At 26.0% G+C, this 18,330-nt stretch overlaps 1 protein-coding gene across 1 annotated transcript; it reads right to left on the bottom strand.

Moving 5' to 3' along the window:
* Window positions 1-577: 577 nt before the first annotated feature.
* On the bottom strand, window positions 578-10,739 carry LOC117177483. The gene is made up of 3 exons (XM_033368210.1): window positions 10,338-10,739; window positions 5,559-6,055; window positions 578-2,909 (listed from the first exon to the last, which is right to left on the bottom strand). Exons 1-3 carry the CDS (start codon window positions 10,568-10,570, stop codon window positions 643-645), a joined length of 2,997 nt encoding a protein of 998 aa, XP_033224101.1. The 5' UTR covers window positions 10,571-10,739; the 3' UTR covers window positions 578-642.
* Between the last annotated feature and the right edge of the window lie 7,591 nt (window positions 10,740-18,330).

Below are 18,330 nucleotides of genomic sequence, written 5' to 3'. Positions count from 1 at the left end.
TCCCAATTCTTGCAATTCGTTCAATTCTGTAAATCTTCTGAATGCCTTCATTTTTTCTGAATTCCCCAAATAATTTCAATTTCCTCAATTTCGGAAATTTAATAACTTCTCTGAAATTATCTGGATGCCCCACAATTCTTGAGTCTCCTAAATATCTTAAATATTTGGAATTCCCTGAATTCCTTGAATTCTCAAAAATCTTTGAATATTCAAAATACCTTATCTATTCTCTAAATCAAATTAAAGAATATTTCCGAGTCTCCTGATTTTTTAAAATTCTGAAATAAAAAAAATGTGATCTTTTTTTAGAATTACAATTTTGTCTTGAAACTGGGAAACGCCAAAAAGAATAATTTTTATTTTGAACGTAGAATGTTTTTAAAGCAATCAAAATTCTGTGTTAGAACATGGAAATAACAACGAACTTTCGATTACCAAAAAAAAAAGTTGGACAGAAGAAAACTAAAAAAAAAAAGTTTAAATCATTCGTCTCGTAGACATTTTGGCTATAAAAAGTAACACTCCTATCAATGAAATGAATATGGTGCATAAAGATAAAAAATATTTTTATTTTAAGCGAACTTGATCACCATGACAATGTAAGAAAGAATGAATTGAACAAAGTCCTGAGGATCAAAGGAATCACTCATAGATAAAATCCTCGGGAGAAGTTCTTATCCCTCGAATCCTCCTGACAGGAACAGAATTTCTAACAGGATTTATAGAGCTTTGATAACTTATAGAACTTCTGGAAGATATTTCCCTTGTCCTGGATTCATTACTATTCTTTTTACTTCTTACAATCCTAATTGGTGAGCCCGGGGACTTTTTAAATGAACAGCAACTGCTTTCACTATTTAAAGTCATACCACTATTGATCCTTCCTCTGCTGTCCATGATAAAAGCACATTTTTGAGCCAAATGGCTGATCTCCGTTGCAAAAGATTCTGCCCGGGTAGACAACGAAAAATTGCTCTCTGAAGATCCACCTTCGCTCTCAGCATTCAGTAGTACTGTTTTTTTACGAGTATTTCCGCTTCTCTGAGAACTCATAAAATCAAGGTTTCTATTCAGAGGCTCAGCCATACCAGAACTAAAAATTATCGGTACAACCGTTATTTTCTCATGGGTCTTCGGTAAGCTCATCTTTGAATGCTGATTGGAAATTGATTTCCGACTACCTTTCTCGGATACGTCAGACTTTGATATTGTCAGAGACTTTTTCATCATTTCTTCTGACGCGCTTAATGCTGACATTTCTAAATTGCTCGCTTTGACATTTAATAGATCCTTCCGGTATTCTCCCTCGACAATATTTTCTGTGTTGCAGGCTTTATCCAGATATTTATGATCAAGGACTTGAATCACTCGTTTGCATTCTTGAGGGCTGCTAATGTAACTACTATAACTAAAAATAGAAGAGCTCTTCTTTTGAACAAGATCAGATCTTTCCCGCTGAAATAAAGATTCCGTTGCTAATATTTTTTCAACGCTTGGCTTTGCAGAAGCTTTTGATTGCAATAGTTTATCATTGAACGTAGAAGTCAAAAGAATGGAATTCTTTGGAAAACATGTTATTTCCGTCATGAGAGTATTTCTGGAACTTGTACTTTGAACTTGTGCGGATTCCAGATTTTGTTCTATCTGATTAGAGGATTTTTCTTCAGCGACAATCTCTTTCGTGATAAGAGTGAGCTCTCTAATTAGTTGTGGAGGCCCTCGAGGAGAAGATAGGGTTTCAGAAAGTTCACTTCTTGTCTCGCCATTCTTTGAGGAAGGATTTGCCAAGTCCTTTGGTATTTCCATTATTTCTGGAGAGCTGGATTTATGCATTGAATTATTCGAGGGTGTAATCCGATGACGCAAATCACAGCAGTGTCGTTTGCACCTTCGACGTTGACTTCGAGTCGAGTGCTTATGTTTCTTTTCATTTGAAGGTGTGACCATACCCGATTTTCTGATCCTGTCAGGTTTTTGAGATTTGCTGACTTTTTCAAAGGAGCTTCTCAAATTTGGATCAGTTTCTCGCAATCCTTTTTTAGGGACGGATTTGTGGTGTCCAGAACAACATTGCTTCTCGACCTTGTCAAGGTTGTTGCCATTTCGAACCGAAACTATCTTGCTTTCCGTGTGTTCTCTGGAATCCGCAGTTTCCGAGATCGGTACTTTGCTTCTGTAACGCTGATGCAAATTTTCTGAATTAGCTGGGAGGTCATTTGCATGAAAGGAATGCAAATGCTGCTGCACTATAGGGAAACTGTTCAAGCTAATGTGTCGTGAATTATCTGCAAGATAAGGGACTTGATGTCCATGCAAATTACATAAACTGTTCGAAACGAAGAATTCTTGAAGATGGGAACTTTCTAAAGAAACTAGTTCCTTATCAGGATAAGCATGAGGGTAGTTTTTTAACTGGTTTGGTAGCATTCCTTTGATACAAGTTCCTGAATGATTTATACATCTGAAGGGACGTGGAGAGAAATTTTCGTTGAACAAAACTTTTTCTGGAAAAGGTTGCGAGGCTTGTGAAACATAATTTCTTCTGGTCTGATAGGAATGACCAAGATTGAGTTTATCTTTCATACATGGCGCATAATGAAGTGATGGCAAAAGCGAAGTAGAACGAAAGGCATCATTTTGAAAAATTGAATTTTCCCTAACTGATAAACATCCTGAATTTGAAATTCCTAATAGATTATTGTAGGTTGGATCAAAATCAAAAGACATTCCTCTTAGTTCTCGAACTTGTTTGAAAATGTTATTCATTTTGTCTCGAAGTGGTGCAAAGTCGTTCTCGATCTGGGACATAATTTGTAAATTCTTCATCAAATGATTTTTTAGTTCAGATTTGACATTTGGTTCCTCATATTTGAAGTTAATAGAACTAGGTGATAGTTCAGGATTATTTCCTGAAAAAAGATAAAATATTTATTCCATGTAAGTATTTTTCTAGTAATTTAATGTTATTAATTCTTATTTAGCTAGGGCTCTAAAACCCTGATCTCAATTACAATCGAAATTAAAATTTTATAAAATTTCACTGTTTAAACAAAATAAAAATTCAAATGTGCCAGATGAATGTGCCTGAATACATTTTAAACCATTGTTCAAAATTTCAATGCAATATTTTAATTTTTTAAATTGTGAAGCCGCCAAAAATAAACCATGAGTCACATGAACCTCTTCGGAAAAAAATTGGTTGTACTTTTTTTGGAAGTCAACGCATAATTTTTTTGTCTCAGTTTCAATTTATTTTAACATTTTTATTTCGCCCTATTATAAACATTTAATTTGTAATAAAGAAGCGTACACGCATTAAGTGACACTCTAAAGTCAAAAATATTTAAATAGAAGGGAGATTTTAAAAAAAAGTTGAATTTTCAACCCAGGAAGTGAATTATTTTTCAATCCATAATAATAAATTTTTAACAAAACAGTTAAATTTTCCCCCCAAAAATATGAATTTAACAAAATTTCTAAATTTCAAAAAAAAACAAAAAAAAAATTAAACCAATAACAAAATAGCTTAGTATTTTATTGATATGAGACTTTTCAACTTGCAAAGTTGGATGTTTGAAGAAGAAGTTTTTTTGCACGAACAGACGTTTTTTCAATTAAATTGTTGAACTTTAAACTGAAAAGTATAGTTTTTGAACAAACAGTGAAATAGTGAAATTCAAGTGAAAAAATAATTTTCTATATAAAAAAAAAATTATCCATCAATTGCATTGAAAAAAAATACCAATTTTTAAGAAATTATTCAATGCTCAACAAAGAAAATGAATTTTAAACAAAAAAATTATTTTTCTACCCAATTGAACAAATTTTAAACAAAAAAGTTGAGTTTTTAAGAAAAAAGATTAATTTTAAATTCTCTAAAGTTAAATACTCTAAAAAACGGTTTCATTTTAAACTGGAAAATAATAATTTTTAACAAGAAATGTAATTTTAATACTTTAGGATAAATTTTCAATAAAGATGAATTTTTAGCTCTTAAAGATAAATTTTCATAAAAAACGGAATTTTTATACTTTTAGCTTACAAAACTACTTTTTACGAAAAAAATGTTCTACCTGCTGAATATAATTGAAACAGAATTTTTTCTGACGAAATAGTCCAATCTTCAACGAGAATAATGAATTCTTAACATAAGAGATTATTTTTCTACTTGAAAAGATAAATTCTTAACAAATTAATTGAGTTTTCCAGTGCAAAAATTAAATTTTTCAGAAAAAAATTGACGTTTAAATCAAAAATAAAATTTTTCAACAAGAGATTTAATTTTTAACATATAAAGATGAATTTTCAGCTCCGAAGGTTAAATTTTTATCTAAAAGTGAAATAGTTTAATTTGCAGTTTACGAAACTAACTTTAAAAAAAAAATAATTTTTTAAATATTTGAATTCAACTAGTTTTCAACAAATAAGTTAATTTTTGAATTAGTTGAATTCAAATAGTTTTGAACAAGTTTGTTCATTTTTTACCAAAGAAATAAATTTTCCAAAAAAGACATCAGTTTTAGAGTAAAAAGATTTACTATAATTACGAATCGATAATAAAGAAAATAAAATGTTGGACTAAATAGTTAAATTTTTTACCATTAAGATGAATTTTCAACCTTTAAGATTAATTTTATACTCAAATAGTCTAATTTTTTTAAAAATACATTAATTTTTATCCAATAATTTAGTTTTTAACAAAAATGATAAAAAATCTTTTACAAAGTAGTTCAAATTGGAACCACGTATTCAATTTTTAACAAGAAATAATTAATTCTTAATGAAAAATTTGATAATTAATATCATATCGCAAAAATACTTTAATTTTAAATAAAAAACAGTTAATTTAAATCAAAAAATGAGATTTTTTCAAAAGAGATTTAATATGTAAAGAAAAAAGTTGAATTTTTAACTCAACCATTTAAAAATCCATAAAAAATTAAAAAGTTCAAATTTCAGTTAAAAAATTTAATTACGAACTTAAAGTAAAAGGAACTTTTAACAAAACAGTTTAATTTTCAAACAAATAGATAAATATTTCACACACAAAAATTAATTTTGAACCAGGAAGTTCGATTTTCAACTTAGCAGCTGAATTTTTGACCAAAAAGGATGATTTTATAACAAAATAACTGCATTTTTAACAATGTAATTAAATTTTTAACCGCGTAGTAGAACATTTTTAAGCCATACTAGATCAATTCCAAATCCAGAATATAATTGTGGAATTAAAAAAAAAGAATGAATCTAAACCAGAAATAGTTGGATTTTCTTATCGATTCCTATTAATTGAGTTTAAATTTAAACGAAAAAAGAAGAAAAAGAAATAAGTTTCTTTAAAAAAAAGAAAAAAATTAAATTCCCTCCAATAATTTAGGTTAATCTGCAGTCTTATTGTATTTTAATTGCTAATTATTGTTCGATTGACGTTTGTATAAAATCACATTTATATTCTGTATTTAAAAAAAGAAGAGGGTAACGCAATACGAGGACACTCTTTAAAAAAATAGCAATAGTTACTAAAATAAATTATCTGCGAGTACAGACCTTTCATTTACCTATAAGAATCGGTGTTTCGTCATCAAAAATATCCATATTTTCTCCAGTTGTAACTCTTTGATCATTTTCATCAAACTCAAAATTATTTGGGTCCAACTTGAAGACAGAATTCGTTTCAATAGAGTTCGAATACGTTTCTGATTGAAACTTATTTTCCTTATAAAGACTTTGCATTTCTGTGTTAGAGTTCTTCCCAATGGAAGAGACTAAATTAGACTGACTTATCCCGGACTGTAAAGTTTTAAGGGAATCCGAGGGAACGCACTCGGAACTTTCGTCAGGTTCAGAGTAGACCACTGGTTCCAAAAACGATGAAAATAATTGATCAGTCTCTTGGAGAGAATTAACTTTGACCTGAAGTTCCGTTTTAGATGTGGGAAGAGATACACTATTTTCGTTCTTGGTGCTTCCGACCACCTCTAACCTAAGTTCCGTAGAAACTTCCGGTTTACTGGGTGCATCGTTGTTGACCATTATCTGACCGGAATCATGTATTCTGAATAGTGATAAGAAATAAATAGTTTTTTTTAAACATTAGGACGTTTATCCCCTCCCCTACTTCCCCTACCAGCAGAAATTCTCATACCTCTACTTCCCCTTCCACCGGAATTTCTCATACCCCTACTTTCCCTATTACCAGAACTTCTCATACTATCCTATTATTTACTCTCCACCCTCTCCAGTTTCCTTCCCTACTTTACAAACCCCTAGATCTCTCCCCTCTTATACGTCCTTTTTCTTTTACTCCTTTTTAACCTTATTCCCACCCCTATCATAATTTTCCCACATTGTCCTGTACTTCTCCTTCCACTCTTCTACCAACACACAGTACTCTTCCCTCTCCTCAACGACCCACTCCTGCTTTCCATCCCACTCGCAGACTTTCATGTCTTTCCTTTCTATATCCTACTGTTCTACTTCTCTGACTACGCTTTTCCTCTAATTCTGTATCTCTCTACATCCCCTCTTCTCTATTTTAACACCTGCCTATCCCATTTTTACGTTGCTCTTCCCCTCCCCTACTACCTATATTATCAAAACGACAAGAGATCAATCCCATTTCAAATTGGGCAAACTTTCAAAGAACTGCGTCTCGCCTCTCCTACCTTCGTTCTTACTCTCTTTATAATCCCTCATTCTACGTCTTCCATTTCTCTAGGACCTCCACTCACTTCTTATGCGTATGGCTAACCGTTTTTACCTTCCTCCTGCACCATGCTTTTCCTCTCCTCATACATGTCCATACATTCTCTCTCTTTCCTCTCATAACCTTGCTTTCCTTTTTATTAATACACTCTTCCTTAAATCTACTACTTATTCAATTAAACCTGGAAGAGTCAGATTTTATTTCAAATCAGGCAAAATTTCGGGAAACAGCGTCCCGCCTCTCTCGTGCTTCCATTTTTTCTGTCCTTCCTTAAGACCTCCTCCTACTTACCCTCTCACTACCATACTCTCGTACTTGTCCTGTCTATATTTAGCTGTTTTCCGCCTTCTCCCCTTATTGTGCTTTTTCTCTTACCTTTCCCCTCGCTATATCCGCTATCCAATCACCTCTTTTCGCTCCTTCTCACTTCAATTTTCCTCAGCCCTGCTACCTACTAAATCGAATCTATGGAAGATGAATTCCATTTAAAATCAGGCAAAATGTCAAGATCCTGCGTCTCGCCCCTCCTGTGATTCACTTCCAATTCCCCTACACACTACCCATACTACCCATCCCACTTCTCTACGACCTCCTCCTCATAATCTTCACATTCCTTTACTTCCTTTTCGAACCTCTCGCAAAATCGATTTTCAACAAAATTGAAAGAAGAAGTTCTTGTTATAAATTTTTTGTGAATTAAAGTATTGTCACCTCTTGAGGAGCATTTAAGGAATATTTTCCACCTAATAGCTTTTAATTTGAACACACCTAAACCCCTTAAATTGTGCCCGGAAAATGCCCCAAAAAGTGCAAAATAGAAGTTTTCTATCAAATTTATGCTGAAGACGAAATTTAAAAAAAAAATTTCAGCTTTACTTATTTTTAATCGATAAGTGATGAGTTCTAAAGTATATTTTTAATAAATTAATATTTTTTAAACAATTATTATTTGTTTAAATAATTTTTCCATATGTAAGTCGTTAAAAGTTATTATCTTTCGGAATAAATCGTACAGAGTTGATGAATGTCAAGAGTAGTAGTTCTTTTTTAACTTACTTGGTAATTATTTAAACAATTGGTATTTGTTGAAACAATGTTTTCTACCTGATGTCGTAAAAAGTTATTATTTTCTGGAAATAATGACACAATTAAAGAATGTTAAAAGTAATATATTTTTGAAGGATGTTTGGTAATTACTTAAACAATTTTGATTTTTTATACCATTTTTCCCCTTGTACGTGAAAAATGATTATTTTCTGAAATTAATTGCACAATTGGCGGATGGTGGAACTAATATTTTTTCTAAAGGATATTAAGTAATTTTTGAAACAACTTAAATTTTTTAAAACTATTTTTATCTGTTCAAACAATGTTTTCTCTGTAAATCATAAAACTTTATTCTTTTCTGCAGTTAATGACGCAATTAAAAAATGCCAAAAGTAATATTTTTTGCTAGAGATATTTTGCAATTATTTAAACAACTATTAATCATTCACTTGCTCTTGTTCCTAGGAAAGGCGGTGAAGAGTCTAAACTTTTCAAATCTCTCACACTATGTCGCTTAATATTCAGTATCTCCTTATCTCAGAAAATATATCCTGTATTATTTTTATAATAATTCGTTAAAAGAAATTAAATTATTTAAAAAGTTGCTAAATATTCTGCACAAAAAGATATCACTCTTAAATTCCTTAAATTGTGTCATTAATTCCAGAAAAAAATTTTTACGCTTTACTAGGGGTAAAATTGTTTAAGCAAATCAAAATTGTTTAAGTAATTACCAAACATCCTTCAAAAATATATAGCTTTCAACATCCTTTAATTTTGTGATTATTTTTAGAAAATAATAACTTTTTACGATTTTAGGGGGAAAAAATTGTTCAAGCAAATAAAACTTGTTTAAATAATTAGCAAATGTGTTAAAAAGAACTACAACTCTTGAAATTAGTCAAATTTGCATCAACAAATAATAGTTGTTGAAGCAATTTAAAGTTAGTAAATATATACTTTAAAACTCGTTAATTATCGATAAAAAATAAATCAAGCTGATATTTTTTTAAAATACCGTCTTTAGCATGAATTTGATATAATACTGGTATTTTGGAGTTTTTGGGGCATTTTCCGGGCACGATGTAAGTGCTTTAGGTGTGTCAAAATTAAAAGCTATTGCGTGGAATTTTTCAAAATTAAAATTACAACTTTTTGGACTAGAATTAAATTTTTTGCTTGAGGATACAACTATTTGGGTTGAAATTCGTCTTTCAGAACGAATTTAACTCTGATTTTTAATTAAAAATATTTTTTGGTGCTGATGACAACTATTTTATTAAAAATTCCTTTTTTATTAATTTAAATTTTTTCGACATAAAATGAAAATTTCCTAGATTGAAATATCAACTTTTACATTTTTCACAGAGAATTAACTTATCTTTCCTTATTTGAAAATTCAAAAAACATTGTTAAAAGTTGAACTACTTTTTAATAAAAAAATTGTATTTTCAAAAAAGTATTATTTTAGTTGAAAATTCATCTTTTTGACCGAAAAATTTATTTTCTAAAAGGAAAATGTATATATTTCGTTACAAATGGTTATTTTTCAAAAGAATTTAACTGTTTTTTATTTAAGATCGAAACTTTTCTAGATTAAAACATCAACTTGTACATTTTGGGTTGAGAATTTATCTGTTTTGTTTAAATCTTTAACTATTTGGTTCAAGATTAACCACTTTCTTAACTTCGATTTATCATATCTGAAATTTTTAAAAATCTGTTTGAATTTTTTTAAGAATCATACGAAAATTATATTCGTATAACCTTTAAAAAAAATAAAGAAAAAACGTAATGAATAAATATTTATTCGAAATTTTTATTTTTAATTTTCAAGTTGTAATTTAACTACATTTACGTTGCATTTAGAAATTTAATCCTTTTTAATAAAGTTGCTCCTGCTTGGTTCAAAATTCATTTTTTTTTTTGGTTGAGGAATAAGCCATTTTAATCGAAATTCGTCTTTCTCGGTGAATTAAGATCAGATTTATTGATATTTTTTAGTGTTAATATCACCTATTTTAATGAAAATTCCTTTTTTTATGAATTTCTTTTTTGTATATAAAATTTAAACATTTTTGGATTGAAATATCCACTCTTAGATTTTTCGTTGAAAATTAGTTTATATGTTTTGGTTGGAAATTCAAGTACTTGTTTAAAAATAAAACTACTTTCTTAAAAGTAATTTTTTTCCTTGACAATTTATAATTTTAATTTAAAATTAGTCTTTTTTGGTAGAAAATGAATCTTTTTGGTAGAGAATTTATATATTTAGTTGGAAATTAAATTATTTGATTGAAAATGATCTTTTTTGAATGAATTTAACTGTTTTTAATTAAAAATAAAAATATTTCTAGATAGAAATATCGTCTGTAAATTTTAAATTGAGAATCCATCTTTTTTTCAAACTTAAACTATTTGGTTTAAAATAAACCTTTTTAAAGAAAAGTTTATTAAACAAATTTTGAAAAATGTTTTCGAATATTCTCAAGAATCTTAGAAAAATTATATTTATATAACCTTAAAAATAAATAAAAAAATAAATATTTATTTGAAATTCGTTTAAAATTAAAAATTAACTCACACATCAATGGTTTTACACGATGACGACTGAGCTTCCGGTCCAGGATGCAAGCGACCTTCACTGGAAGTTTCGTACTCACCATCAGATTCTGAACCACCACAGATGAATTTCAAAATTGAGGTTCTCGAGTCAAAATGACTTGGATCCGTTCCGCGGAGACGATTTTTTGAAAAAAGGCGTATTAAAGATAAAGAATTTGATTCTGTACGACTCGGAATTTTCGTAAGTGACATTATTTTTCTTAAGCTTGATTTTTTTTGCTTGGCTGCAGGTTAGTTTCTCATAAATATCTCGAGAGCCGTTTCAGCAGATGATGAGTGTAACTTCCGGAATTTGGAGACCAGCAAAGCACGTGGCATAATTTAAGGTTAATATACAAACGCGATTTTGACATGAAGAATGTGCAAACTCACTGGAAAATAGCTGAGGTTAAAATAAAAGAAAGAAGAAATTTATAACACAATAGTTACATTCTCAAAAAATGAGATAAATTTTCAACCAAAAAGATTCCAGTTTTAACAAAGTTATAAAAAATTCAATCAAACTTTAAGTTTTCTTTTAAAGAGTTAAATTTCAAACCAAAAATGTAATTAATAAATTTTCAACTAAAGTAATTATTCTACAAACAAACAAATTGGTTTTCAACGAAGTAGTTAAATGTTTAACTGAAAAAAAATTAATTCTGAAAAATAAAACGGAATAGTTACATTATCAAAAAAGATGGAATTTGTGAAACAATAGTTCGTTTGAAAAAAGATGAATTTTTAAATAAATTGATGAATCTACAACCAAAAAATTTCATTTTGAAGAAAGTAGTAAAAAATTGAACCAAGTAGTGAAAGTTTTATTTAAAACAGTGCAAGTTTTAACAGGTCATGGAATAAATGAATTTATGACTAAAGTGATCAATCAGCAAACAAAAAAATTAATTTGTAACGAAGCAGCTGAAAAATAATTAATTAATTTATTTATTAATAAATAAATTAATTTAACTGAAAAATAATGATTTTGAAAAAAACGGAAGGGTTGCATGATAAGAAAAAGGAATTTGTAATACAATAGTTTATTGAAAAAATTAATTTTTTAATAAATCCAGGAAAGTACAGCCAACAAAATTCTATTTTTAACAAAGTAGTGAAAAACTGGACCAAGTAGTTTAAGTTTTATTTAAAACAGTGAAATTTTGAACTATTAATGGAATAAATAAATTTAGAACTAAAGTGATCAATCGTCAAAAAAATTAATGTTTAACAAAGCATTTAAATATTTAAATGAGAAAGATAAATTTTGAAAAAGAAAATAGAATGGTTACAATATAAAAAAATATGGTTTTTGTAATACAATAATTTATTTAGAAAATGAATTTTTTAATAAATTCATGAAACTACAACCAATAAAATTCCATTTTTAAGGAAGTAGTAAAAAGTTGAACAAAGTAGTGAAAGTTTAATTTAAAACATTGGAATTTTAAACAAGTAATGGAATAAATACATTTAAAACTAAAGTGATTATTCGCCAAAAAAATAAATGATGAGAATGTAAAAAATTAAAGTTTCACAAAACAGTTAAATATTTAAATGAAAAGATGAATTTTAAAAAAGAAAACGAATGGTTGCAATAACAAAAAAAAGATGGAATTTCTAATACAATAGTTGATTAAAAAAAAATGAATTTTTAATTAAATTTGATGAATCTAAAACCCCAAAAATTCCATTTTGAACAAAGTAGTAAAAAATTCAGCGCAGTAGTTAAAGTTTTATTTATCAAAGTGCAAGTTTTAACAGGTAATAAAATAAATAAATTTTTGACTAAAGTGATCAATCAGCAAACAAAAAAATTAATTTTTAACGAAGCAGTTAAATATTTAACTAAAAATGATAAAATTTGGAAAAGAAAATAAAGTAGTTCCATTTTTAAGAAAACCATGAAATTTGCAATACAATAGTTGCACTTAAAAACAAAAAATAAATAAATTTTCAAGTAAATTGAAAAATCTTTACTAAAAAAAAAATAAATTTTTAACACATCAGTCAATATTCAAACAAGTATAGAAAGTTTCATTTGAAACAGTCAAATTTCGAAGAAAAAATTGAACAAATAAATTGTCAACTAAAGTGATGAATCTACAAACTAAAAAATTAATTTTCAACGAAGTAATTAAATATTTAACTAAAAAAGAATAATGTTCAAAAAGAAAAATTACATTATAAAAAAAAGATGGAATTTGTAATACAATAGTTTATTTAAAAATTGAATTAGTTAATAAATTCATAAATCTACAAATAAAAAATTCCATTATTAATAGAGTAGTAAAAAATTGAACCAAGTAGTAAAAGTTTAATTTAAAACAGTGAAATTTTGAATAAGTAATGGGATAAATAAATTTACAACTAAAGTCATCAATCAGCAAACAAAACAATTAATTTTTAACGAAGCAGTTAAATATTTAACTAAAAATTATAAAATTTGGAAAAGAAAATGAAGTAGTTACATTTTTAAGAAAACCATGAAATTTGCAATACAATAGTTGCACTTAAAAACAAAAAATAAAAAAATTTTCAACTAAATTGAAAAATCTTTACAAAAAAAAAAATTCAACACAGCAGTCAATATTCAAACAAGTACATAAAGTTTCATTTAAAACAGTCAAATTACGAAGAAAAAATTGAACAAATAAATTGTCAACTAAAATGATGAATCTACGAACTAAAAAATTAATTCTCAACGAAGTAATTAAATATTAAACTAAAAAAGAATATTTTTTAAAAAGAAAATGGAATAATTAAATTATAAAAAAGATGGAATCTGTAATACAATAGCTTATTAAAAAAATGAATTACTTAATAAATTCATGAATCTGCAACTAAAAAATTCCATTTTTAACAGAGTAGTAAAAAATTGAACCAAGTAGTTTAGGTTTAATTTAAAACAGTAAAATTTTAAATAAGTAATGAGATCAATAAATTTACAACTAAAGTGATCAAATAGCTAACACAAAATTAATTTTTAACGAAGCAGTTAAATATTTTACTAAAAATGATAAAATTTGGAAAAAAAATTAGTCCCATTAAAAAAAACATAAAATTTGTATTACAATAGTTGCACTTTCAAGAAAAAGAAATGAATTTTCAACTAAATTGCTGAATCTTTACTTAAAAATTCCATTTTAAACACAGCAGTAAAAAATTCAACCACGTAGTTAAAATTTTATTTAAAATAGTTAAATTTCGAGAAAAAAAATAAAAAAAAAATTCCAACTAAAGTGATGCATCCACAAACTAAAAAATTAAATCTTAACAAAATAGTTAAATATTGAACTAAAAAAGAATAATTTTGAGAACAAAAACGGAATGGTTACATTACAAAAAAAGATGGTATTTGTGATACGATAGCTTGCTTAAAAACATGGATTTTTCAATAAATTAATGATTCTACAACCAAAAAAATTCGATTTTTAACAAAGTAGTAAAAAACTGAACCAAGTAGTTTAAGTTTCATTTAAAACAGTGAAATTTTGAACAAGGAATGGAATGAATAAATTTACAACTAAAGTGATCAATCATCAAACAACAAAAAAATTTCAACGAAGTAGTTAAATATTTAACTAAAAAAGGTAAAATTTGGGAAAGAAACGGAGTAGTTACATTTTGAAAAAAACATGGAATTCGCAATACAATAGTTGCACTTTAAAAAAATGAATTTTCAACTAAATTGATGAATTTTTATCCAAAAAAATTCCATTTTTAACACAGCAGTAAAAAATTCAACCAAATGTTTATTCTATTTGAAACAGTGAAATTTCAAACAAAAAATGGAATAATATAATTTTCAACTAAAGTGATGAATCTACAGACAAAAAAATTTATTTTCAAGGAAGAACTTAAATATTTAACTAAAAAAGATTAATTTTGAAAGAGAAAACGGAATGGTTAAATTCTAAAAAAAAGATGGAATTAGTAGTACAATAGTCTATTTAAAAAAATTCATTTTTTGATAAATTAATGAATCTACAACCAAAAAAATCCATTTTTAACAAAGTAGTAAAAAATTGAACCAAGTATTTTGAGTTTTATTTAAAAAAATAAAATTTTGAAAAAGTAATGAAATAAATAAATTTACAACTAAAGTGGTGAATCTACCAACAAAAAAAATTAATTTTCAACGAAGTAGTTAAATATTTAACTGAAGAAGATCAATTTTGGAAAAGAAAAGAAATGGCTACATTAAAAAAGAAATAGAATTTGTGATACAATAGTTGCACTTTAAAAAAAGAGATGAATTTCCAAATAAATTGATGAGTCTGAAAAAAAAAATCAATTTTTATTAAAGCAGTATAAAAGAAATAAACTACGTATTTACATTTTTAATTTAAAAAGAGAAATTTTGAACTAAAAATGGAATAAATAAATTTTGAACCAAGGAGAAATACATTTTCAATTAAAGTGATGATTCTTTAAGCCAACATTAATTTGTAACATAGTAGTTCAAATTTTCATCAAGTACTTCAATTTTCAATAAAAGAAGGTAAATTTTGAACAAAAAATGGAATAAATACAATAAATTTTCAACTAAAAGAGATCAATTTTTGCCTAAAGTGATGAATCTTCAACCGCGCAAATTTAATTAATGACAATTTAGTTAAAAGTTCAACTAGAAAAGTGAAATATTGAACCTAAAATAAAATAGTTTAATTTAAAACCAAAAAAGATGAATTTTCAACAATGATAAAACTCATGCCAACAAAAATTTATTTTTGGATGTAGTTTAAATTGAAACTAAATAGTTTAGTTTTTAACCAGAAAAGAGAATTTTTGAACCAAAAATAGAATAGTTCAATTTTTTAACAAAAAAAAAATATTTTTAACTAAAATTATGAATAAAAAAAGAAGATAAATTTTCAAGAAAATTTATGAATCTTCATAGAAAATTTCAATTTTTAACAAAGTAGTACAATTTTAAACCAAGTAGTTGAATTTCTTACTGACACGATCAATTTTCCATTAAAAATAAAAGTTACATTTCCAATAAAAAAGAAGGATTTTTCAACAAAATAAATACATTTTTAATAAAAACTAGAAATTCCATTCTTGTCAAAGCAGTTAATAATTCAACCAAGTAATTTTAACTTTAATTAAAAAGAGGAACTTTGAACCAAAAATAGAATAAATACATTTTTAAGAAAAAGATATCAATTCTCAGTGAAATAATTATGCTTTAAAAAAAATAACTAAAAATAAAATAAATAAGTTCTGAACCAAAAAAGATAAATTTTTAACTCAATTGATGAATATTCAGACCAAACAAATATTTTTTGCAAAGCAGTGAAATATTTAACAAAATAGTTACAAAGTAGTAATATGATTAGATTTTAAACCAAAAAGATCAATTTTTAACTAATTTGATGGATTTTTAAACAAAAATTAATTTCTCCCTTAGTAGTTATACTTTAAACCAAGTAGTTCAATTTTTAACTGAAAAAAGATCAAATTTCAACAAAAAGTCACATAGTTAATTTTTTAACAACAAAAAAAGGAATTTTGAACATAATAGTTAAACATTGAAAAAAAGAGATGCATTTTTAATTATGTTGATTAATTTTTAAACAAAAAAATCTCTTTTTAACAACTTACTAAAAAATTCAACAGAATAGTTGAATTTTCAATTAAAAATGAAAAATTTCGAACCAAGAATGAAATAAATCAATTTTCAACTAAAAGGGTTCAACTTTTCACTAAAATTATGAATATTATAACAAAAAATCCACTTTTTGATGAAGTAGATAAAAATTAAACCGAGCAGTTGCACTTTCAATTAGAAAAGATCAATTTTGAACCAGAAACAAAAAAGTTTAATTTCAAATAAGAAGAGATTTATTTTTAACTAAAATAATGAATCGTTAACAAAAAAATTTAATTTTTAATAAATTAGTTCGAACTTATACCAAGTAGTTGAATTTTTTACTAAAAAATATCAATTATGAAAAAAATGAAATAATTACATTTTTAAACAAAAAAACAAACAACAAAACAGAAGAAATTCGCAACACACCAAAAAAAGATATTAATTTTCGACAAAAAAATGGTGAATCTTTCACAAAAAATTTAATTCCTAATAAAATATTTTATATTTAAACCAAGTAAAATTTTACTAAAAAGATCAATTTTCACTTAAAAGGAAATAATTACATTATTAATGAGAAAGGAAGAAATTTTAAAGAAAATAATTATATTTTCAACAAAATAGATCAATTTTCAACTACAATAATGAATCTCTCATAAAAAATCCCTTCTTGATTAGTTGAATTTTCAACCAAAAAAAGCTGAATTCTCAAAAACAAAATGTGATAGTTGATATTTCAAGTCAAAATATATTTTAAATATTCAGGTAATTAAAAAAATGTAACATTTTGTGACAATTAAAGATTTCCAAAAAACTTTTTTTTTTAATTTAAAAAATCTGCATTTTGTTTAGAAAATTGAAAAACCTTCTAGAGATTTTCGAATCTTTTTAAAACTTCTAAAACTACCAAAAGACTAATTAGTGTCTCTTCAAATGATTCAAAGTTATCATATTTTTTTATTTTGAAAAACTAGAAAAAGTATGTTTGTGAAAACTGGAGCTCATCAACAAAAAATGAATAAAATTTTGGAAATCCTATGAAATACTTTGAAACCCTTCACTTTGAAATCATCGAGACATTTCAGTTGTCAATTAAATTAATTAAATTGAAATCAATTATTATTATTAATTAAGATTAGTTTTTTGCCGTGAAAAAATAATTTTTAAATTGAAAATATAACTAATACATTTTCGGTTAACAACTTTATGTTTTTCGTAATTGAAAATTGAACTATTTGTCTGAAAATTGATCTTTTTCAGTTTAAAATTAAGCAGATTAAAAATATTTTTAATAATTTTTAAATAACTTTTTGAAATAAGCTCTTCGAAAGCACTTTTAAATCCCTTCAAATATATAAAATCCCTTAAAACTTGTGACATCCCTAATAATCCTCATAAATTTCGAAATATTTCTCGGAAATCATCCTGAAATCCTTTTTAAATACTTTTGTTAAAAAAGTAGCGTATGAGTATAAATATTTTTCATACTTTAATTTATTTTTGGACCTCCCTAATCAAGAACCAATTTTTTAATGTGGAAGAAAAATGATAACAAATACATTAAAAATATAATTTATCCTTTAAATTTTTTTTTAGTTTATAAAAATCTATTTTATTGATAAGAAATGTATTTGTAATTGAGTAATTTATATTTTGAAAGTTTAATTTTGTAGTTTTTGGAAAGTTTAATTTTTTGTAAGAAGCAATATTATTTTATTAAATTCACGTTGTATTTCTCTTACGAATTATTCCTATACAACTTAAATGAACCAGTTCACGTAATATTCTCAAGTACCACAAATTTTAATAATGGTCCATTTTTTTTATCAAGTATACATAACAATTTAAAAATTTACATCATGAAAAATATAAACAATTTAAAAATAGATTATTGAGTAATATTTCAAACATACATAAATTAAAAAAAATACTTATAACAATAATTAATAATTTAGAATTAAAAGAGTTTGAAATCAAACACTTTGAAATTAGGTAAGAGTTTAAAAGAGGATACTAATTTTAATCGAATTTGGAACACTTAATACCATAAAATTCACAGGATTTAAAATCGTCTAAAAGTTAAAAGCGTTCAAGATAAAATCTTTTGAATTCAAATTATTTTTAGTTCAAAACCTAAAATAAAACAGTCACATTGTTAATTGGAAACATTAATTAAAAATAACAATATTTTTTAACTCAGAAAGTTAATTATCAACCAAATAGTTACATTTATAAGGAAATTAGTTGAATTTTAAAGTAGAAATTTCAATTTGAAATTCAATAGTCACATTTTCAAATTAAAAGTTAATTTTTTAACAAAAAACATTCATTTTTAACAAAATATTAAATTTTTTCATCAACAGTTTCGATATTT

This window comes from Belonocnema kinseyi, chromosome 7, assembly GCF_010883055.1.
Source record: "Belonocnema kinseyi isolate 2016_QV_RU_SX_M_011 chromosome 7, B_treatae_v1, whole genome shotgun sequence".
Classification (NCBI taxonomy): Eukaryota; Metazoa; Arthropoda; class Insecta; order Hymenoptera; family Cynipidae; genus Belonocnema; species Belonocnema kinseyi.
The sequence above is the reverse complement of the archived record's forward strand: the minus strand, read 5'-3'. Positions and strand labels throughout refer to the sequence as shown.